Here is a 23474-nt window from a genome sequence, read left to right on the forward strand (position 1 = left end):
AAAAATTTTAAAGATTAATAATAGTATTAATAACAATATGGGAAACAAACAGTTTTACACACTTGGAGTGGTGGTGTGTGTGAGTTCAATATTTCTGGAGGGCAATTTGGCCTAATGGATCAAGACTTAAAATTCAGGATTTATGATGCATTAACCCTACTTTATGAAATCTTTTTTAATACTAAAATATATTTTTAAAATAAACTGGCTATTTGAAAAAACAAATTTCTGATTTATAACAAGATAACTGCAAGTCAGTTATGAAATTTTAGCATAAACACGGCTCATCTGTGCAAACCTTGAGAAAGACTGATAACACTGTTAGTATTTGCTTAATTCAAAAACAAAACTAAGCCAAACTAAAGCATGTCAGTCTATAGAGAGGTAGAGTAAAAGTCTCTCTTTATTGGACGGGCAGAGCTTGTGGCAATTAAATAAAGCGAAGTTTTCCTGGGGAGGGTTACAGGGGAGAAGAGTTGCTGGGTAAAAGGAACTGCTGTGCATAGGCCTTCAGTATTGTGGTGGTGAGTTGGAATGGATGGAACGCATTTTAAAGTTCTGTGATTAGGTCTCAGTCTTTCAAGTGAGCCTGTGTTCCTGGAATGTGAACTTAACCAGTATTTCTCAGGGTTCTTCCCTCCCCGCTTAGATGCTTAGGTGGTACAGAGTAGTTAGAAACTCAGATCGACATAAGAAAAGGAGAACATTGGACAAGGAGTAAGCATAGGTTTAGAAAAAATATTTCCCTTAACCTTATATTCTCCTCTATAATTTGCCCCATTCTCTGCAAAAATCCTCCAAATAATCACCTATAGTTGCTGTCTCCACATTCTTGCCTCCCATTCTCTTCTCACCCTCTCCCCAATTTGAGCATTCTGCTGAAATGGCTTGTATAAACTATCACTGACCACCTCCAATTTTTCAAATAAAATGGTCAATTCTCTGTCCTCATTTTTACCTCCCAGCATCCTTGGGCACAACTGATCACTTCTGCCTTCCTGAAATACTGTCTTTTCTTGGCCTCCAGAAACCCATAGCTCCTCTTTTTCATCCCATATCACTGGCCACTCATTCTCAATCTCTTTTTCTGTCCCCTCTTCCTTTGTCTCACCACCAAATGCTCAAATACCTGAGGGGTTGATCTGGTCTTTCCAGTGTGACCTGGTGTTACTGGACAGCTGACCGGCCCTGAGTGAGTCTGCCTAAGGCAGATTGGTAGTGTGTGTGTTCTTGACTTAGTGCAGGAAAAATTTCACAATTTCACAACATGAGTCCAGGTGACTATGAGGGAGCATTTATTAAAGCTTGGGACACAGTAAAACAAGAAAGGGCTTAGTTTAGAAGAAGCAACAGAAGAGCCTAGGCTGGTCTGCCTTAGCAGTCTGGGAAGTCAGAGAAAAGGAGCTTTGGGAACAGGTTCAGGGGACTAGCCCGCAAAAAGCAGGCACTGACCACTGCTCCCCAAGTTGCAAGACTCCTGAGGTCCCTTGGAATTTAGGAGATGGATGCCTGTGGGGGAAAAGTGGAGGAAGAAGAGGGGAGAGGGAATGGCGGGGGCTGTTCCTCAGAGAGAGAACACAAGCTGGGTCCTTTGTCTTGAGGATTTATGTCTTTCTCACAGGCAGGAATCTTAGGGGAGGCCTCAGGGGAGTGTTTTAGCAGAATATTAATCAATTTTTTAGGTGTACTCTTCCAGGTCCATGGTCTTCACTGATTGGTCAGTGTCAGGGAAGGGGGTTGTCAGTCATCACAGCTGGTCCTGTGTCACCCACCCAGTGTTGCTGCTTTTCTGGGTCTAGAACTGGAATACAACTGAGGCCTAAATGTTGTTTCTAGGAAGGTGACCTTCTATACCTGCTCTGTCAATTTGTTCATCTATCTGTCTCAGTTTCCCCATTCCACTTGTCCACTTGTTACTGGCCTCTCATTGGGGACTCCTCACCCTGTCCCCTGCTTTAAATGTCATCTAGATGCTGATGTCAACAAATTTAACTTTCTAGCTCTAACTTTATCCCTGAGTTTCAGAGTTATATCTCAAATTGCCTATTTGATACATCCCCATAGATGTCATATACACATCTCAAACTTAATATGGCCCCAAGTAGAGATTAACTCTACCCGCAAGCCCTGTGCTTTTAAAATCTTATCTTATCAGTTTTGTTACAGATAACTATTACTCCTCCTCCATTGCCATACTTGAAGTTCTGAACATTCTTCTAAGGACATGGAGCTCCTCACAAAGTACACTGCATTCATGATGATTATCCTCAAAACTGAAAAAAAAAAAAATATGGCGGTCTATTATATGCCAGTCACTGTTCCAGTGACTAGGGAGACAGCAGAGAACAGGAGAAAGCCCTGGCTATTACAGAGCTTGCATGCTGCTAGAGTGGTGGAAGGATGGGATTGGGGGACAAGTAAGCAAATAAACAAGGTAATTTGGTGCTCAAAGGGTTCAACAGTAAGCATCAAGGGAGGGAGGTGGGGTGGTCAAATTCCCAAGAAAGGTGATACTTAAGCAGTCTGAAAGATGAGAGAGATTCATCCAGCTTAGCTGGGGAAAGAGCATCCAAGGCTGAGGCATATGCAAAAGTCCTGAGGTAGGAATGTGAACCCAAGATAATGTCAGTGTGACTGAAGAGTGGTGCACTAGGGAGAGTTCTGCAATGAGTCTGCACAAACAGGCAGGGCAAGATCACTCAGAGCTTTGTGAGCAGGCCATAGTAAGAAGTTTGGATTTTATTTAAGTGCTACTGGAGTGTTTTAATGGAAAGCCATCAGGGTGTTGTAAGTAGTAATTTTTTTATCACCCTGGTTGTCATGTAGTACTGTGGTGGGAGTGGACATGGGGAGAAGTATTCAGATTTGGGGGTTTTTTGGAGTTAGAGCCAACAGGGCTTGGGGGTGACAAAGGAGAGAGAGAAATCAAAGATGATTCCTAGATTTTTGGTTTGGACAGTTGGGCTGCTGAGCTGGGAAGACTAGAGAAAGAACAGGATTATTTACTTTGATATTGAAATAATCAAGAATGGTGCCCTAACCAGTTTGGCTCAGTGGATAGAGCGTCTGCCTGCGGACTGAGAGGTCCCAGGTTCGATTCCGGTCAAGGGCATGTACCTTGGTTGCGTGCACATCCCCAGTGGGGGGCGTGCAGGAGGCAGCTGATTGATCTCTCTCATCGATGTTTCTAACTCTCTATCCCTCTCCCTTCTTCTCTGTAAAAAATCAATAAAATATATTAAAAAAAAAAGAATGGTGATGAGGAAGGAGATGGTTGCTAGATGGGATGTTGCTTAATAAAGTCAATTGAATCTTCAAATTAACAAAAAGAATGGTGATGAGGTAGTGGTGAAGCTAATAATACCTCTGCAAATGAATGAATGGGACTTTGCCAGCATATCCATAGGATAAATTCATTCATTCAACAAGTATTTATTGAGCCTCTATTATGTGCCAGGCACAGTTCTAGGCTGTAGGTGTATTACTGAATCAATGCCACATTTTTTTGGCTGCCTTGTCTCAATATAGATTGCAACTGCTATTTGAAAAGGGTCCATGTCTAATGCTGCCTTTATTCTCACTGCTCCACCTCATCTAGCATACTTGCTAATTAACTGAACAAAATTACATTGAAAAGATTTCATAGTGAGTAAAAATACACTAAATCAATAGTCTAATACTATTAGTATCTCAATATGGCAATCAATATATTCCTAGCAAAAGGTGATAGAAAACCATTAAATCACAAACTTTTAATATCCCAATCTATAATTTCTTAATCATCTAAAAACAAAAGCTTATATTGTTTATTTAAAAGGTAACATAGCTCAGCCCATGTACCAAGGGGTCGCTGGTTTGATTCCTGGTCAGAGCACATTCCTGGGTTTCAGGCTTGATTCCCAGTAGGGGACGTGCAGAAGGCAGCCAATTGATATTGCTCTCATTGATGTTTGATGTTCCTATCTCTCTCTCCCTGTCCCTTTCTCTCTAAAAAGCCAATAAAAACATATTTAAAACAAAACAAACAAAAAACACACTAGAAACCTAAAATAAATAGATAGATAAACAAACAAATAAATAAATGGTAGTACAAGTCCTGGCCAGGTAGCTCAGTTGGTTAGAGCATTGTCCCAATATGCCAAGGTTTCAGTTCTATTCCTGGTCAGGGCACACACAAGAATCAACCAATGAATGCACAAATAGGTGAAACAACAAAAATTGATGTTCCTCTCTCCTTTTCTCTAAAATCAATCAATAAAAAATTTAAAAATTAAATACCTGGCCAGGTGGCTCAGTTGATTAGAGAATTGTTCTATACATCAAAAGGTTGTAGGTTCGATTCCGGGTCAGGGCACATACCTAGGTTTCAGTTTGATAAGTTCTGGGTTCATACAGGAGGGAACTGATCAATATTTCTCGCTCACATCAATGTTTCTCTCTCTCTCTCTCTCTCTCTCTCTCTCTCTCTCTCTCTCTCTCTCTCTCCCTCCCTTCCTCCCTCCCTCTCCCTCTCTCCTTTCCACTCTTTCTAAAATCAATAAACATATCCTCAGGTGAGGATAAAAATAAATTCATAAATAAAAATGAAATATTTTTTTAAAAAAGGAAAAACTCCCCTTTACAAAAATAAGGTAGGACGTAAAGATATCACTTTTTATTTTTTTATGTAGTGATTTGAGAGAGAAAGGGAGATGAGAGAGAGAGAGAAACAATGATTTGTTATTCCACTTATTTATGTATTCATTGGTTGAATCTTCTATGTGCCCTGACAGGGATGGAACCTATAACCTTGGTGTATTGGGATGATGGTCTAATCATCTGAGCTACCGGGCTAGGGCTAAGATATCACATTTTCAAACTTTAAAGTTAGACATACAGTTAAGCCTAGAAATTTTTACATTAAGGTATTGCAAGTTTATCACTAGAAATTAGACTTAAATAATTGTTAGAAAGTTGGAAATGGCAAATCAAAAAAATACTTATTCTTAGAGCTTTACTCTTCTAATGTTATCATGGTTATTTCAGTAGGAACATTAAGAAGTGGTACAAGCCCTGGCCGGTTTGGCTCAGTGGATAGAGCATTGGCCTGCGGACTCAAGGGTCCCGGGTTCGATTCCAGTCAAGGACATGTACCTTGGTTTCGGGCACATACCCAGTGGGGAGTGTGCAGGAGGCAGCTGATTGGTGTTTCTCTTTCATTGATGTTTCTGGCTTTCTGTCCCTCTCCCTTCCTCTCTGTGAAAAATCAATAAAATATGTTGGGGGAAAAAAAGAAGTGGTACAAAAATAGAGTTCTGGCAGCACAAAAGCCACCATTGTGCTGCTGTAGCTGTCCTAGCTTTCTTTATTGGCCCAGAACTGCCAGTGCATTTTAATATCACAGCCTGTAAAGTCTACTGATAACTAAACGATAAACACAAGCCAACCTGCTTATGCTTTCTACTTGAGAATAATGCAGCTGACAAACTGTATCAGGATCCTCTTGGTTCCAAATGAAAAGTAAAACTTGTCTGTAGGTCTCTGAACACCTAAAACTAAACTTTAAACTATGAAATATGTTTCTCAATCTATTCCTGTGATAATTGTTCAAGAATTTCTGGCTATTTGCAATATCAATTTGTGATTTTAGGAAAATGTTTAACACTTAATTTTTCAATTACACTTGACATGCAAAATTATATTAGTTTCAGGTACACAACATAGTGATTAGACATTTATGTAATTTACAACATGATCCTCCCAATATTTCCAATATCCACCTGGCACCATAGTTATTACAATATTATTGACTACATTCCGTATGCTCTACATTTTTTAAAAAATATATTTTATTGATTTTTTACAGAGCGGAAGGGAGAGGGATAGAGAGTTAGAAACATTGATGAGAGAGAAACATCTTTCAGCTGCCTCCTGCACACCCCCTATTGGGGATGTGCCACCAACCAAGGTACATGCCCTTGACCGGAATCGAACCCGGGACCCTTGAGTCCGTAGGCCGACGCTCTATCCACTGAGCCAAACCAGTTAGGGCCTCCGTGACTGTTTTTAATTTATTTGTTGATTTTTATTTTTTTTGTTGATTTTTAGAGAGAGAGAGAGAGAAACATAGATTTCTTGTTCCATTTACTTATGCATTCATTGGTTGCTTCTTGTATGTGCTCTGACTGGGGATCAAACCTTGGCATATTGGGATGAAACTCTAACAATATCAACTACTCGACTAGGGCCTCTGTGACTGTTTTTATAAGGGGTAATTCGTACTTTTTAATCCCTTTACCTTTTTCACCCAGTAACTTTTTTTCTTATATCAGGTATTTTACATAGAGATGTAAAGCCAGTCATGTAAATGAGGTGTGATAAGAGGAAAAATAATTTGAGCAAACTGATTGTAAATGAAGTGACTGTCTGGAAAACAACAACCACCAAAAAGGCATGCAGTTTGTATCTGAAAGAGACCCAATAAGGAAAAAACAATGTATGCACAAACATTCACAAAGGGCAAGTTGATAAGCCTTCTACTGTTCTCCAAGCCACGGTTTTGTTCAAACAATTTAACAGCGCTTCTGGGCATTACACTGAAAGGTTGGTTTACTTTAAAAAATAAGATTCATGTTATTTCAGAAAGGCATATGCAGAAAATTAGCTAAATCCTTCCTTTTCCAAGCCTCAGAAACACCAGATAATTTACATAAGGAAAATAGGTTCCACTCCAAAAAGGAAGAGGCAGTGTGGCACAAATGGATCAGGGCTATCAGTACTTGACAAAGAAAAACAGAGATCCTTGGAATAAATTAGTCCAATTTTGCCATCTGGTTGTTTTGTAGAAAGCAGTAATGATTTCAAATATTTCATTAATACTGGCAAGACCAGTAATATTTTTATCTTCTAAAATAAAGTTTCAAGTTTGTTTCTATGAAGGCACTTTTAGACTCAGAGAGCAGGGCATAAAACCCTTTCAAAGGCATCCCTGAAGACACTTCTGGTTCACACATTCAGGGCTGAATACATTATTTGATATTTATATAGTTTATATATATACCCTTAAGGAGCTTTACATTTAGAAAATGCTGGGTTAATTGTTGAGCATTGCTATGTTTAATATCCAACCCTCTATTTTCTTTTCTTTTGTTAAGAGGATGTATTGTTGCCTCACAATAAACTTTATTTTCAGGAAAAAAAAACTACTTAGAAAACAGGTGACTCTGTGTGTGCTTCTTGACACTTAATTTATCAATAACACCTCATAAATTATTAACCAATTATAGGTGTTTGCAACTTTCATTTCCAGGTGTCTATGTGAAAAGAGCATGAATATTTTGATACCAACCAAATTAGTGAGCAGGGATGTCAGAATGAAAACAGCCTCTTTCTAATGGTCTTTTACAAGTTGTAGTTATGTGTCCCACCTATTGTACATGGAAGATAAAGCTTTATTTTCCTTTCACTTAGAAAACGAATTTTCCAAAAAGTTGTGTTTTGGTGCTTCTGGCTTATCTTTAAAGGGAATCCTATTTTGGTTTGCAAACTTTCAATTTAACTCTTTACCTCTTTTACTGATTTATACCTGGTGAAAATCCTGCAGATCTTAAGAAATCCCAGACATCAACTAAAATCTTCTCTGAAAGCTGGCTTCAAGTACAAGAATTCTTTTCGATCTGAATGGGGTAATGATTACACTTACAAGAGGTATAATGAAAAAACATCAATGCAGTTTATTTCAATACTTCTAATTTACGAGAACAAGTGCTTAATGCTACATCAGAAGTCAATGAGTCAATACTTAACTTTGAAAGCATAAGCAAGAAAGACCCAACATTTTATTGGGACTACACAATTTAGCACAGTACTAGGCACCATACTAGAACAAAAACACACAAAATTTAAGCATGAATGATAACAGACATTCTTAAACTCCAGGGGATCAATGAACCTCCCAAAACTGTATACAAAAAGTTGTGTAGTGCATGCACTTTTTTGGGGAGAGGTTCCACAACTCCAATCAACTTCTAAAGGGGCCAAACAGTACAGAGCAGAATTCTAATACCCTTCCCTATATTTTCAGTAAAGAAAGCTGTGGATGGACCTCAGGAAGTTTACTCTTGCACATGTAAGAGTTAATTTTCATGGAAAGAGGGTAGAAAGGAAAACAAATAAAAATAACTTGCTAGGACTGGACAGGGGAAAACTCCAAAGTGCTGTTTACATTATTAGTTTAGTAACATGTTCTGGTTTAGAGAGGAGAAATGGGGACCTAAGTGGTAATATAAGATGGAAGCAAGGAAACTCTTACAGGATTTTTCAAATCCTTAAACAACTGAAACCTTAAGTATGAATAAAGCAATAGCAAGAACATAAAATGCAACTTAACGCAAGTCCAATTTTCAGTTTCTGCATATTAACAACTTATTTTTATTTTTGAATATCACAAACTTCAATCAGAATACTTTAAAAAATATTCTGCATGCATTTAATAAATCTGACAAAGGATGAGTAATCAGTTTACTTGTATTATACTATGAAGTTTTAACTGAACAGCCAATTAACATATATTTGAGATCATTAAGTACAGGTAACAATGCAAAAGTAAATGCATTAATCTAATGGCATCCTATCACTATGCAATGTTTATTAACACTACTAGTAATTACCCTGGAGCATAGGCAAAATGTAGATGGAGGAATTTCCCTCAAAAGCAAGTTTAAGGGATTAAATATCATCATCATCACCACCACCACCACTACTGAGGATAAAGCTGCTGCATGTGGACTGGGCCCTTTTTCCCCGAATATTCCTCATACAACACACAGTCCCTTTCTCATCAGAACCATCAGATTTCTCAGAGGAATGAATCCTCATCATCTTCGAGCATGTTTTCATCCTCCTTTGCATCTACTTCACCTTTTTTTCCATCTGAATATTCAAACATCTTCTCATCTGCATCATCATCTTCCTCCTTTTCATCAGCATCTTCAAGCCCCTTTTCATCTGCATCTTCTTTGGCCTCTTTTCCATCAGACTCATCATCAAAAACTTTTTCATAAGTATCTTCTTCTCCGTCTTCATCTGATTCTTCATCGTCAAACTCTCTCTCAGAGCCTTCCTCATCAATAACTTTTTCAGAGCTGTCATCGTCAAATTGTGATCTTTCAGAGTCATTTTCTTCTAACTCTTTTTCGAGAAAGCTTCCATTAAACTCATCAGAGCCATTCTCATCAAATTCTTTTCTGGGGTCATTTTCTTCAAATTTTTTTTCAGAGCTGTCTTCAAAGAGCTTTTCAGAGTAGTCTTCTTCAGCCTCCTTGTTGGGGCGATCTTCTCCAGACTCCTTTTTAAAGCCATTCTCTTCAAAATCACTTTTGAGTAGCTTCTTTTTGGATTCTCTTCCGGGGCCATTCACTTTGGACTCATTTTTAGGACCACCCTCTTCAAACTCTTTTTGGGGGCAGCCTTCTTCAGATTCTTTCTGGGGGTAGCGTTTCTCAGCCTCTTTTTTGAGGCCACTTTCTTCAATATCTTCTTCAAATTCTCCCCCATCTTCTGATTTTTCAAACTTCTTTTCATCTACAGGCTCTTCAAATTCCATTTGAGTTTCAGCTTCTTCATCATTCATTTTAGATGTGCTAGGGCACTCTGAAAAATGCCTTATTCTAGAAGGCCCTGCCCTTTCTGAAGCACAGATGGAATTTGAACGCCGAAGACCTTTATTGGCCTCGGGAGACTCAAGGAAAGCCTCCCATCCTTTCAGCCTTTCCTCCCTTTCTCTTGTGGTCTCCTCCACCTGTGCATAAATGGAAATTTCCATTAAAATAAGTTTTAGGCTAAAAGTATTAACATCTCTGAGCATACTAATATTGACAAAAGTATCCTGATTTTATAAGTCATTGCTTCTTAGGAAATCAAAGCAATTCCCTATCTTCAGTTTTCAAAACTTTACATCTTGATTTATAGAGTTGACCTTAAGATCATTTAAATAAATGCCCAACACCACAGTACTGCAGAAATGTCTCATCAATTAAAAAGTTAATATTTGAACTCTGCCTTTACAGTAAAGAAGAGGAACATTTTGATTAATGTGTTCTTTTCTTCTCACTATTCTGAGCAAGCCTCAAATTTCAGACTTGTAAACTGAAAAGTTGAACATTTTTCTTTCTATGCTCTGAATGCAAAATATTACTTAAAAGTACTACTATTAGACCTAGCTGGTTTGCCTCAGTGGATAAAGCGTAAGCCTGGGGACCGAAGGGTTCTGGGTTCGATTCCCATCAAGGGCACATACTTAGGTTGCAGGCTCCTCCCCAGCCTGGGCCCTGGTCAGGGATTGTGCATGAGGCAACCAATCGATGTGTCTCTCTCTCACATCAATATTCCTCTGTCTTTCCCTCTCTCTAAAAATCAATGGAAAAATATCCTTGGGTGAGGATTTAAAATAAATAGATAAATAAATAATAAAAGTACTACTATTACAATACACAGATTAAACCAAATCCAAAACTTATCTGAAGGACTGCTAGTTCAGTGTTTGTTGGTAACAAATTATGTTCCCTTGATAGTTGCAGAATTTACCTGATAATCTGTAGTTCCATCCCATACTTGGGCAGTGATTTGACGACCACCAAACCACCGTCCATCCAGAGTTTGAATACAATAATCAGCTTCCTCTGGTTCCTTGAAGGACACAGAGGCCACACCATCTGGGTGTCTCTAGAAAAAAAATAAGGAAGAAAACAAAAGAATAAATGAGAAAATTCAAAATAAAACATACACATCTGACAAAGTAGGTAATTGGGAGTTGTTTTTTCTGATAAATTGAGTAAAATATACTATGTATGAAGCCTTTCTTCCCTTTTACCCCAGCCAGTAACACATAGCTAGCTGCCTCTTCAACTTAATCTTTTCTAGGAAGAACCAAGCATGATGTCCTTGGAAATGTTTCTGCTAACAACACTGTCTAGGACAGGCAAGGCAGCATAGTTGTTAAATGTGGACTCTGAAGTTGAATAGCCCTGGGATTTAATCCTGGCTCCGCCATTTAGCAGCTGAATGATCTTGGGAAAGGTGCTCAATCTCTAAACTTTCAGCATCCTCATCTGTAAAATGGGTATAATAGCACCTACCTACCTCAAAGGATTGAAGATTAAATGAGATAACACGTACAGTAACTGGAAGTACGTAATCAATAGCGACTATTTTGTTATAAATGTGTCAATTTTGGAAGTAAAAAATGGGTGAGAAGAGGAAACATACAAGAGAATATTTTCCTTGATTGTTTTTCTCCAAATATAGAGGAGGAGAATCATTCAAGAGGGGAAAATATGGGCAAATAGGGAACCATACATTTTTCTTGTACTTTCTTTACCTGATCATATACTCTAGAGTGATGATAAAGGGAAATAATCACAGAGTACCAAATCTATCAAAGCCTTGACTTACAATCCATGTTCATCTAATCATTGCTAACAGATGCCTACCATTAGATAGAAGACCTACTATATAAGAACATTAATGTAAAATTTAGGGCATACTGACAACTGGTAATAACTTTTAACTGGAAGAATGATTGTTCCAGAAATCATTTGTCCGAGCCATGAACTTACATCAAACAGAAGAAGCTTCCTAATTTGTCCAAACTTCGAACACTCTACTCGAAGATCTTCTCTGATCTCATTTAGCACCAACGGATCATCCTGAAAAAATACAAATTCCGATAATTAAATGTCCTGCTTTGACATACCAACAAATAAAAAAGGTTTTAAGTTATTTATGTTTGTCTGTAGTCTACAAAATTAAAAAAAAACTTCATGAGCCTAGATTCTACTATATTGGACAGGTCTACACTAAATAATTTGAGGTTCAGGCCCACAGAGACACTGAATAAAAAACAACATTGTCTGTAGTCCCGCTGACTGACAGGCTCTCATTAAGTTCAGCAGACCAAACCAGACCAAGGCAGGTGGGCAAACAAGGACAGCACCAAGGGTTTCTCTACCTGTAAACTCTGAAGTCCACTACTGCCCTTCCAGCTAGGTGGTATAAGCACATGAAAAGAAAAATGTCCTTTATGTGCAAAGATGCTAAAGAGAAAATGTTTTATCCATTCAGGAATGAAAAGATTCTGTCTTGTGATTAACTGGGGTTTCATTCAATCATTCTTGTACGTTTTCTTCATATAAATACCAAGGACCTATTAATATATTGAGAGCCTATTGTGGTGCCAGGCACAATTCTATACACAGGGAATATTAACAGCAAACAAACAAGGTAGACAGTCCTGGCTCTCATGGAGCACACATTCAAGTAGAGGAGATTCAATTATTTCTGATAATATGAAATGTGATGAAGGAAACAAAGGGTATAATATAAAGCTCTATAACTCTAAAGTAAAATTTACACTAAACCAATAAGGGTGTTTTTTTTAAACAATCAAAAATTTATAAGCATGAAACTTCTATCCTTAAAAATATCCAATGGAGGGAATTTCTAGGAGTCAAGGTAGAATAAATGTGGCTTTTGGAGGAAAGAATATTTGCTAAGGTAGGAAAAGCTAAATCTGGCCAGGGTGATAGCTAGACTCAAATAAGGTGTTTCAATGAGCAAGACAGGAGGCAGAAGCAGAAACAAAAACAATGTAATTACACAATAGACTCCTTACTTGCAGAGCTTCCAGATACTTTGAGTTAGGTTTCCATTTATATTCACGTTCAAGTGTTAGGGGTATGCAATATGTGTGAATCAAGGACCTTAAGTCAGATACTAATAGGTATCCTAATTTAAAAAATCAATTATTACCAGGGGGGGTAAAATGTGATTTTTTGTAGTCAATTTTGGAGTTGTACCTAGCAGACTAGTTATCATGATCCATCTATGCATTCCTTTTAAAGCCCTACCTGACAAGGACTACATTTCAAAAAGCATTTAGTGTGCATGTGTACACGTGTACTTTTTAAACATACTTCATTATCACTGCAAGTCTAAAGCAGCTCTGCTATATTTCAAGATTCTTCAGAATTTCAGTCAGAAGAGACATAAAAACATCTTAAATAGGTCACATGTATCTCACCAACGATCTCAAAAGATACAGACTCCATAGATGCATAGTAAACCCTATCATATCACGATTCACCCGGACAGAGCTCAAAGACCAATCTGGGGCCTTAGTATCTAAAGGGAAAACGATATTTCCATTCTGATTCTGTTTAAATGCACAAAAGGAACAAGAGTGGTCTTTGGTTGCAACTAGATCATTCGTAAACCTGGAATTTTACATTATGAACATTTTTTCTTACGTGTAAGAATCTAGGAAAATAGTAAAGACTTGTTCTTCCACAAATAATTCCATTGGTCTATGCCAAAAGACAGAGATAAGAACAAGAGGCAGAATGCAATATGAAGGTACCCTGATGGCAATTAACATTCCTTAAAACTCCCTAGGCCCTAGCTGATTTGGTTCAGTGGATAGAGCATTGGCCTGTGGACTGAAGGCTCCCAGGTTCAATTCAGGTCAAGGGCACATGCCTGGGTTGTGGATTCGATACCTAGTAGAAGGCGTGCAGGGGGCAGGCAATTGATGATTCTCTCTTATCACTGATGTTTCTATTTCTCCATCTCCCTTCCTTTCTGAAATCAGTAAAAATGTATTTAAAAAAAACCTCTCTAGTAGCTCTTCCTTTATTTGCTGTTCCTGGAATTTTACATGGACATTAATATTATAAAGTCCTACTAATAGCCACTAAAGACTTGTGTAAAAACTAGGTCCTGAAAAACAACCTCCAATATTAAAACATCAGGGGCTTTACTTCATTAACCTCAGGAGTTCTAAGACCAAATTTTTAGTACTAAAATGAAGTTTTCACTTCAAGTGTGAAACTGGTCCTCCCCACCAAAATCAACCAATACTTGGAGCTCCCATAAATCTTTTAATTATTATATTTTTTATAATTTCCCATACCAAGTAGCTGCCATTTGGGGCCACAGTATGGGCATTAAACAGTCTTAGCTATGATACAATTAAAGAAACACTGAGCTAACCATGAGAAAATCTGAAAAGTTTGACTGATGCTTGGCTACGTTTTTCTATCTTGAGGACTACATAAATGTGCAGGATGTAACATGAGAAAGATGGGGAGAGGCAAGCTTGGGCTCCCTTAAAAGAAGGCATATCAATGTTTTAATCAGTAAGACTATTGTACCCTACCTCAAAATCCATAGGATGAAACATATTTTTGATGATGACAACTCGTTCATGGCGCATTCGGATTGACCCATCCTTTCTCTCAGGTCTCCAATCCAATTGCCTAATGACACAAAGTAGAAATAATCCTTTATTGATTATTTTAAAATGATGATTATTTGATTCCAGAACAACAATGTATATTTTAGTCACAGTTCTATTCAGAGAACTTTCTGGAATAAAAATAACAGGCAGGTGAAAGATGGACCCAATATCTGAAATCCCCAGAATATACAGGGTGGGATAAAAGTAGGTTTGCAGCCGAAACTGGTTTGGCTCAGTGGATAGAGCCTCAGCCTGCGGACTGAAAGGTCCTAGGTTCGATTCTGGTCAAAGGCATGTACCTGGGTTGTGGGCACATCTCCAGTAGGGGGTGTGCAGGAAGCAGCTGATCGATGCTTCTCTCTCATCGATGTTTCTAACTCTCTATCTCTCTCCCTTCCTCTCTGTAAAAAAATCAATAAAATATATTAAAAAAAAAGTAGGTTTGCAGTTGTTCATATGGAAAATAATACATTAATAAATAATAAAACAAGAATAAACTCTGTGTTTTGCATACTCATAACTGAAAACCTATTTTTGCCCCACCCTGCTTTTTTTTCAGAACTGCTGTCTGGTTACAAATATTCCAATGACATTCCTGAAAAAGTTCGAATTATTCACTATGTATGATTATCTAAGAAGATATACCCAGGCCAAAAAACATGTTCAAATTGTACTGGTTTTTAGGTACTTTATGATTATGACAAACTGCACTGAAATATGTAAAACTACTCATTCTTTGTTATAATCTTAAATTTTACTGTTTATAAAAATTGTAGGTATCTGTTTTAACTATTCCTGTAAAAAACTGTAGAAGATCACCTAAATGCTTTCATAATCATTTATCAATAGTGTAAGCAGAGCTAAAAGTGTTATCAGAACTCACTGTGATAAAGGTACTTACCACTTTGGCTAATTTCATAAAACTAGCATATTTCAAAACACATATTAAACAAATGGGTTAACAGAAACTTGATGGAATTATGCATACACTAGTATATGTAATACATTATAAATACAATGATAAAACCTATCATTTCAAATTTCTAATACAAGCCTGTATGTAAAAATTTAGCTCCTGTTGTAGCTGATTTCAATACACATTGAAAATGAACTAATGACTGATATACAGGCCTAAACTATCTTGTTTAATCTGATGTTCAACAACTTCCGAAGAGATAGCTTTGTTATCTCATTTAAGTCCTTGTTGTATTACCAATGAACACCCCAGAAAATGAAAAACACCACTGCTGCCAAATCTTCCTGTGGTACAGATTACTGAAGGTTCCAGATGAAGGTTCTTTAAAAATAATTTGTAGGTATATTTAGGAGATGTTCTATATGAACAAAACTAGGTGGCTATTACCAAAAGAATACTCTAGGATATTTATAAAAATCTTTCGAAGAAGAAAAGAACACAAACTTTTGTTGCTGAGATAGCTTTTTCTTGTAATCCCTGCACTTCTTCTTCTTCTTAGAGGCATCATATTCTCCCTTCAGTTGAAACTTTGCCACCTCGACATGTAATCTGTAGCCTCTAATTTCATCTTCATCCAAAAGTTTTAATGCAAGATCCACAGATTCCCTCTTTATAAAGGGAAAAACAAGACACAGTCAGTAAGGTAAACACTGAAATAAAACTTCTGGAGTTGTTTATTTTTAGATGAATGATGACTATATATGCAATAATAATTTAAGCATAACTACCCAGTTTGGGAACCTGCATTCAAGATATAGCTACCTCCAACCAGCCATGTGAACTTGGGCAAGTTATTCAAGATTCCTGAACCTGTTTTTTCATCTGTAAAATGGGAATAGTAATGCCTTCATCATAGGTTCTTGACAAAATTAAATGGAATACACATAAAGGATAGTGATTGGCACATGGTAGTTGCTCAATAAATTAATATCATTATTGAAGTAGTTTTGTTTCTTGGCATCTCGATTTTTCAACTAGAGAATAAGTCAAATGAACTTGTGTGATTTCTAAGGTGCATGCCAGTTTTAAAAATTATAAGGGATTCCCAAAAAGCTGTCAGCTTAATCCTAGCACCTTCTAATTTCATTGATATGCTGTATACTCACAACATACCCATGGTGTTGGTACTGTTGTTTTTTATCACTTTGATTTTACTTTGTAATTATTTCCAAGTTCTTTGACATATGTGTATGTCATCATCATGCCCATTTCTTTTATATCCTGCAATAATGAGTAGCACTTGCTTCTAAGATGATAGGTGTTCTAGAAATGATGAATGCCTTTAACACGGAGTTTTCCCTGTGCAATTTATGACACCATGGATAGAGTTCTACCAATTTCTGTTAACACCATACTCTCCCAATAAAAAGATATTCTGTAGTAGTAAGCATAAGCTATCAGCTCCTTTGTTGTCTAACTCAGGGGTCAGAAAACTTATTTTGTAAAAAGCCAATTAATAAATATTTTAGACTTTGTGGGCCACATGGTTTGTGCTGCAACCATTCGACTCTGCTGTTCAAATATGTAAGTAGACACAAATTCGTAAATGAATGAATGCAGCCATTTTAATAATAAAAAATTTATTAACAACATCAGGCAGTGGGCTGGAGTTTGCTGATCCTTGGTCTAATTCATTCAAATAGGCAAATAAAATATTACTGGCTTTTTCTTTCTTGTGGACTTTGAAAATGTGTTCTGAATTGATTATATGCATACACTCTGAAAGAGCTCTTTGCAGTGAGAATTCTTTTTAAGACAAAAGCACTTTGGTCATATAACTTACATAATACTTTGACCTGACGAATAAGTGAATAATCTTACCAATTACACACAGGCACAATCTGAAATTTCAGTTTTCTTCATGTCCTGTTTTGAATAGTTCTCCATCTTAGTAATCATCAATATAAAATTATAGCCCTGGTTCCTGATTTAAAAATGGAAAAGAAACTTATCTGACCACATAACTAACCTTCAAATAACAGCAAAGCCCATCTCCTTTAAGATTTCCTTGATTATCTTTGTAGAGCTTGACCTTAAATTCTTCTGTTTGAGGATCTCTCATAATAATGCCAAACTTGGACATGAGCTGTATAAATTCATCCAGTGTAATGTCTGGAGGCAAACCTATCAACATTAGGGAAAAAATTTTTAATTTATAAAGGCATTTAAATAAAGGTGAGGGTTATTTAGCATTCTACCAATTAGAAAGCTATAACTTAGATGAGCACAATTTTGAATTTCTAAACATATGTAAAAATCTCACATATATAGAATTGAGGAAATTTCATGTTTCAATGAATCTGAAGGGACAAACTGCCACAAGTAACCTAAAGCAGACAAAAAGGATGGCATGCATGCAAAGTTACATACACTTAATTTTTCTTAGTTTTGTAATAAACAAACATATTCCTCACTAATGCAAACAACTGAACAAAAATGGCAAAATCATAAGAAACAGGCTTCAGAGAAACTGAAAACTAAAAATGACTTTGTGAAAAACATAAAAATCAAATATTTTCTATTCTAAAGCTGTTTAAAAAAGGTTTACATACCAGACACATATACATTTGTATTTCTGTCTTCTTCAACATGAAACCACCCTAAAAATAAAAATGAATAAATAAAATGCATGCAAGAAAAGGTAAAAGTCACATTATAAAATCTTGGCAGTGTGGCAGTCTCTTAAAACTTCCAGGAAGTTTTTTTTTTTTACCCTTAGAACAAGACAAATTCAAACTACTGTCCAGCTTTCAATGTATATGGCTCTTTTGACAGATAATCAGTTTCAGAACTCTGTCTAAAAAAAGAGAGCTATTTATATATTTTTAAAAATGTATTGTATTGGGGTGACATTGGTTAATAAAATTATATGAGTTTCAGGTGTACAATTCTATAATGTATCATCTCTATATTGTATTGTGTGTTCACCACCCAAACTCGTCTCCTCAACAATTTTCTTTTTTACCCTCTTCTCTCTCCCCCCATCTCCCGGGTTCCCTCTGGTAATCACCATACTGTCGTCTGTGTCTATGAGGTATTTTTTTAATTGATTTTAGAGAGGAAAGGAGAGAGAGAAAACACAATCAGTTGCCTCCCATATGCACTCTGATGGGGACCAAACCCACAACCTGGGCGTGCCTGACTGGGAATTGAACCAGCGACCTTTTGGTGCAAGGGACAATACTCAATCAACTGAGCCACACCAGCCAGTGTTTTTCTTAATCCCTTCACTTTTTCACCCAGCCCCCCACTCCCCCTCCCCTCTGGCAGCTGTCAATCTGCTCTCTGTGTCTATGAGTCTGTTTCTATTTTGCTTTGTTAGTTAATTTTGTTTCACATATAAGTGAAATCATATGGTATTTGTCTTTCTCTGACTGGTTTATTTCACTTAGAATAATACTTTCTAGGCCCATCCATGCTGTCTCAAAAGATAAGATTTCCTTTTATTTTTATGGCGAGAAGTATTTCACTGTGTAAATGTACCACAGCTTTTATATCCATTCACCTACTGAAGGGCATTTGGGCTGCTTCCAAATCTTTACTATGATTCTGATGCTTCCTTAAAAAAAAACCACCCTTGCATTGACTTTAGACCTTCACATTATATTGCTTCTGACTCCAATCTACTGTGTTAGACATGGCTAAGCTGAAGCAAAACTGGCTTAAGTTCAATTTAATTAAACTCAAAAACTGTAAAAAATAACCTTACAAACAGAACTTTTGATAATCCCGTAATAGTAGCTCTATTTTGCAAAGGAAGCAACTGAGGAATAGAATTGAAACAACTCATTCCATGCCCATAACTTAGTGTGAGAGCCAATATATGAACCCAAATAATAATTTTTAAAAACCCATCTCAATGATTCCTTCAGAGCCATTATAATTCTCCAAAAAGTAACTATATACACACACACTCACATTTTTAATTTTCACACTCATGTTTTGCAAGCTAAATCCACTTGCCTGATTCAGCCTTTCTCTTTTCTCCTCTCTTTTTGGGATCAGTGGGTTCAGGGTTTTTTCTTTGTGGAGGTTCTTCTGCAGGCCTAGCATTAACATCTTGTACATTTGCAGTAGAGCTAGATGCACCATCATTAGAAAAGCCATAATTGGCCTGATATGTAGCAATGAAATCTTCAGTGATCTGAACAAGAAATTCAACACACACACACACACACACACACACACACACACAAATTAAAAAATTATTTTCTCCTGTAAAAAGTTTACACTGTGTTAAATTACAGCATATTCAGTTATACAACTTAATATAGAAGTGTTGTAGTAATAACGTGTAAATGCAAGAACCGTCACCTTAGGGGTGGGGCAAATGTAGGTTTACAATTGTTTGTATGGAAAATAATAAATCAATTAAATATCATTTTTAAATATGTTTTTATTGATTCCAGAGAGAGGAAGAGGGAGAGGGAGAGAGAAACATCAATGAGAGAGAAACATTAATTGGCTGCCTCCTACATGGATCGAACCCATAACCTGGGCATGTGCCCTGCTTGGGAATAGAACCAGCTACCTCCTGGTGCATGAGATGATGCTCAACCAACTGAACCACGCCGGGTGATAATACATTAATTAATAAATAATAATATAAGAATAAACTCTGTTTCACATGCTCACAACTGTAAACCTACTTTTGCCCCACCCTGTATTATAGAAAACTGTGTATGATAAGAAATAAGACATGGGAACTTGGATTACCAACACAAAAGTCTGAGATATTACTGTTATTTTAAATGATGTTGACACCTTCCTAGTTGTTTCATTTATAAATTACTACCTCTCCACAGTCTACTTAAGCAAGGCTATGAGAACATATAACAAAGGAAGTACCAGATAATAAAATAGGATAAAAACCAATAGCAACAAATTCGTATTTTGTGTATTTATTTATTTCAGAGAGAAGGGAGAGGGAGAGTTAGAAACATCAATGATGAAAGAAACATCAATGATGAAAGAGAATCAATGATTGGCTGTCTCCTGCATGCCCAGTGGGGGATCGAGCCTGAAACCCGGGCATGTGCCCTGAGTGGGAATCTAACCAGCAACCTCCTGGTTCATGGTCCATGCTCAAACACTGAGCCACACTGGTCAGGCCAGAATTAATTTTTCTTTAACTATATAGATGTACAAAGTATATGTACACTAAATATTTATATATCTGTAAGCAAAGAGAACAGAAAAGAATTTTTATTTGGTGTTTAAAGAAAAGGGCTATAACAACAGTAAATCTAAATGCTTGTTTTAATGTTATAATGAATTAAATCACTTTATCATTTACTGTAAAAAAAATTAAGAACTAATCCAACTTACATCTATCCTGGCTTTCAGGGGGGGAAAGCACAATTTCACAATGCAAGAAATGTAGTTATGTCTTTATATCACATAGGAATGGGAAACATTTTAACTCAAAGTTTGAATAGATATGGGCTTCCATGGCATAAAAGTTAATCTAATTATCAGACTATTGTTAAAAGAACTGAGAAGGCTAAAGAAACCAAATCTGCGCTAGGTCTGGCACTGCCAGTACAAGAGTGAAATATAGTTGACCCTTGAACAACACAGGAGTTAGGGACATCAACACCTACTCAGTAGAAAATCTACATATAACTTTTGACTCTCCAAGAACTTTACAACTTTTCAGGTTTAACTAATTTGAAATAATGGGTGAAGCCAGACTAAGCTTTGACTACAGAAAATTTATCCTAAAGTGCCATTAAACTTTTATTAATATAAAAGATAATGTTTATAGTACAAAATTGGCAATAGTCGACGAATTGAAGGCATACAAATACCAAACGAAATGATTCTTGTTTGCAATTCCATTGCTTGGCATTATAAGCAGTGCCTGGGCCAGTTTGAAAACAGGCATTGATGAAAAGATTATTCTGTTCTGTTGATTCTTTTAAAATTTAAAAATGAACTATATGTTAATAAACAATGACTTTATAATCATTCAAAGTGTATACATTTTTGGGACACCCTGTATATTGTATACTGCATTCTTTTTTTAAATTGATTTTTATTTTATTTTTTAAAATATATTTTATTGATTTTTTACAGGGAGGAAGAATAGAGAGTTAGAAACATCAATGAGAGAGAAACATCGACCAGCTGCCTCCTGCACACCCCCTACTGGGGATGTGCCCGCAACCAAGGTACATGCCCTTGGCCGGAATCGAACCTGGGACCCTTCAGTCCGCAGACCGAAGCTCTATCCACTAAGCCAAACTGCTTAGGGCTTAAACTGATTTTTAGAGAGAAAGGAAAGGAGAGGGAGAAAGAGAAACAGCAATTTGAGAGGGAGGTATTGATTGGCTGCCTACGGCACACCCCCTACCCAGGATTGAGCCCACAGCCTAGGCATGTGCCCTGAGTGGGAATGGAAGTGGCAACCCTTCAGTGCACGGATGATGCCCAACCATCTGAGCCACACTGGCCAGGGTGTATGCTGTATTCTTAAAGCTGCAGAAAAGGAATAAGAAAGAGAAAATACATTTACAGTACTGTACTACATTTACTGATACCGTAAGCTTATGTGAACTGTTTACAAGATGATGAAAAATTTGTGTCTAAGTGGATTCAGTTCAAACCCTGGTTGTTCAAGAATCAACTAGTACATTTAACAATCTGAAGGGACTGGAACATACACAAACACAAAATGGGAAAGAAAGAAGTTGAATAATTTTTAAAGTTACACAATGGAGACATGGTTTGTTATTTCAGGCTTCCAAGTCAATTAGTGTGCTATTGGTATCCCTTTCCCCAACCATATGAGATTCTGGTTAACGGGATACTTTTACAGAGAAGTTTATAAGAACCAAGTCTAACACCAGTTACTTTACTGAAATTAAGCTGAAGTAAAATGCTTAATAATTTCCAAATACTCTAAATAAATATACACATATCTTTTCCATTTGTATTTTGTGCACCTCTAGTCATATTCCTGTGGTTATTTGGTTCAAGCATGTGTTTAGGGACAAAACTTAATAGGAAAGTAGAGGTGCAAAATTCAATCAGTAATGCTATATAAATGGCTAGGTTAAAAAAAATCAAGAAGCTGCATTTTGCACACAGTATATAAGCTAAACACCTGAATTCCCAGGATAAGTGAGGTTGGCTCCCTGAGAGTAACAGCTACCAAGTTTGTTCTTGGTGTTTTTCCTCTTTGCAATAAAAAGCAGTCACCAATGTAATACCCAACTACGACCTTCACAGATAAAATTAATAAGGCATAGAAAAAAAAGATAAGAATTAAATTACATTTACGACATCTCCCTAAAGATTTCCCTTCCTTTACACACTGGTTCCGCAACAACAGAACAAAAAGAAAGGCCACTACTAATGGGGGCTCTACCCCAAGACCTCGAAAAGAAAATGAGCGGCCTGCTCTGCAGAGGCACCGGCAACACACACTTACCTTGGGGAACCAAGCCTTCTTATCCAGGTCCCACTCGTAGGGAGTGTCATCTGGCTGCTGCCCGAAAGAATTGTTTTCTCTACCTGGACCTTTCTGGGTGTCTCCGCCGTGGGTGTCTCCGTACAATTTTTGCAATCGCAACTGCTCGTCAAAGTCGTCTTTCCCATCCAAGTTGTAGCGGCTCATGTTGCCGACTTAGCCCAGGGGAACAGTCCAGAGGAGCTCAAAGGCCGAGATGAGACTAGGGGGGTAATAAAGAAAATGAGGTCTGCCAAGCTCGGCTCTCCCCTCCCGGCGCGCCTCCCCGCAGCGCCCCAGCAGCCCCCGGGAGGTCTCGCCACACAGCGGCCACACCGCTCCCCCGCCACCGCCCGGCCGCCGCGCGCGCCCGGCTGTGCCGCCGCCCACCTGGCTCGCTTCCCCGGGTCTCCGAGCAGCTACCACCCCCAGGGCGCGCGCCACCGCCTACTAGGTCTGAAAAGACTGCAGATCCTGAGGCAACGGGAACGGACTTGAGAACTGAGGCCCGCTCACACTGACGCAGTCGCCATCGTTGGCACGTCGAGACGTTGCGGATCGCGCCGACACGCCCACGTTGACGTCAAGGAGCGCCGACGCAGGCCTGGGGGCGGGACCCAAAGGGCGGGACGCGAGGAGGCGCGCGCGGCTGCCACCCGCAGGTGCCCACGCGGACCGCCTTGGGCGGGCGAGGGTTACGGGAATATTTAGTTTTTAGGTCCCGCGACAGGCAGGGCTGGGCCAGGCCGGGGCGGCAGCCCGAAAGCACGGGA

At 37.9% G+C, this 23474-nt stretch overlaps 1 protein-coding gene across 1 annotated transcript; it reads right to left on the minus strand.

Moving 5' to 3' along the window:
* Window positions 1–7689: 7689 nt before the first annotated feature.
* On the minus strand, window positions 7690–23264 carry HTATSF1 (HIV-1 Tat specific factor 1). The gene is given in 11 exon segments (XM_059680120.1): window positions 7690–8844; window positions 8846–9778; window positions 10564–10701; window positions 11595–11684; window positions 14192–14291; window positions 15693–15856; window positions 17218–17372; window positions 17801–17848; window positions 19212–19392; window positions 22684–22924; window positions 23092–23264. Coding segments are annotated over 10 exon segments (2133 nt in total). The 5' UTR covers window positions 22870–22924; window positions 23092–23264; the 3' UTR covers window positions 7690–8706.
* Window positions 23265–23474: the final 210 nt, after the last annotated feature.

Source organism: Myotis daubentonii, chromosome X (genome assembly GCF_963259705.1).
Source record: "Myotis daubentonii chromosome X, mMyoDau2.1, whole genome shotgun sequence".
NCBI classification, from domain to species: domain Eukaryota; kingdom Metazoa; phylum Chordata; class Mammalia; order Chiroptera; family Vespertilionidae; genus Myotis; species Myotis daubentonii.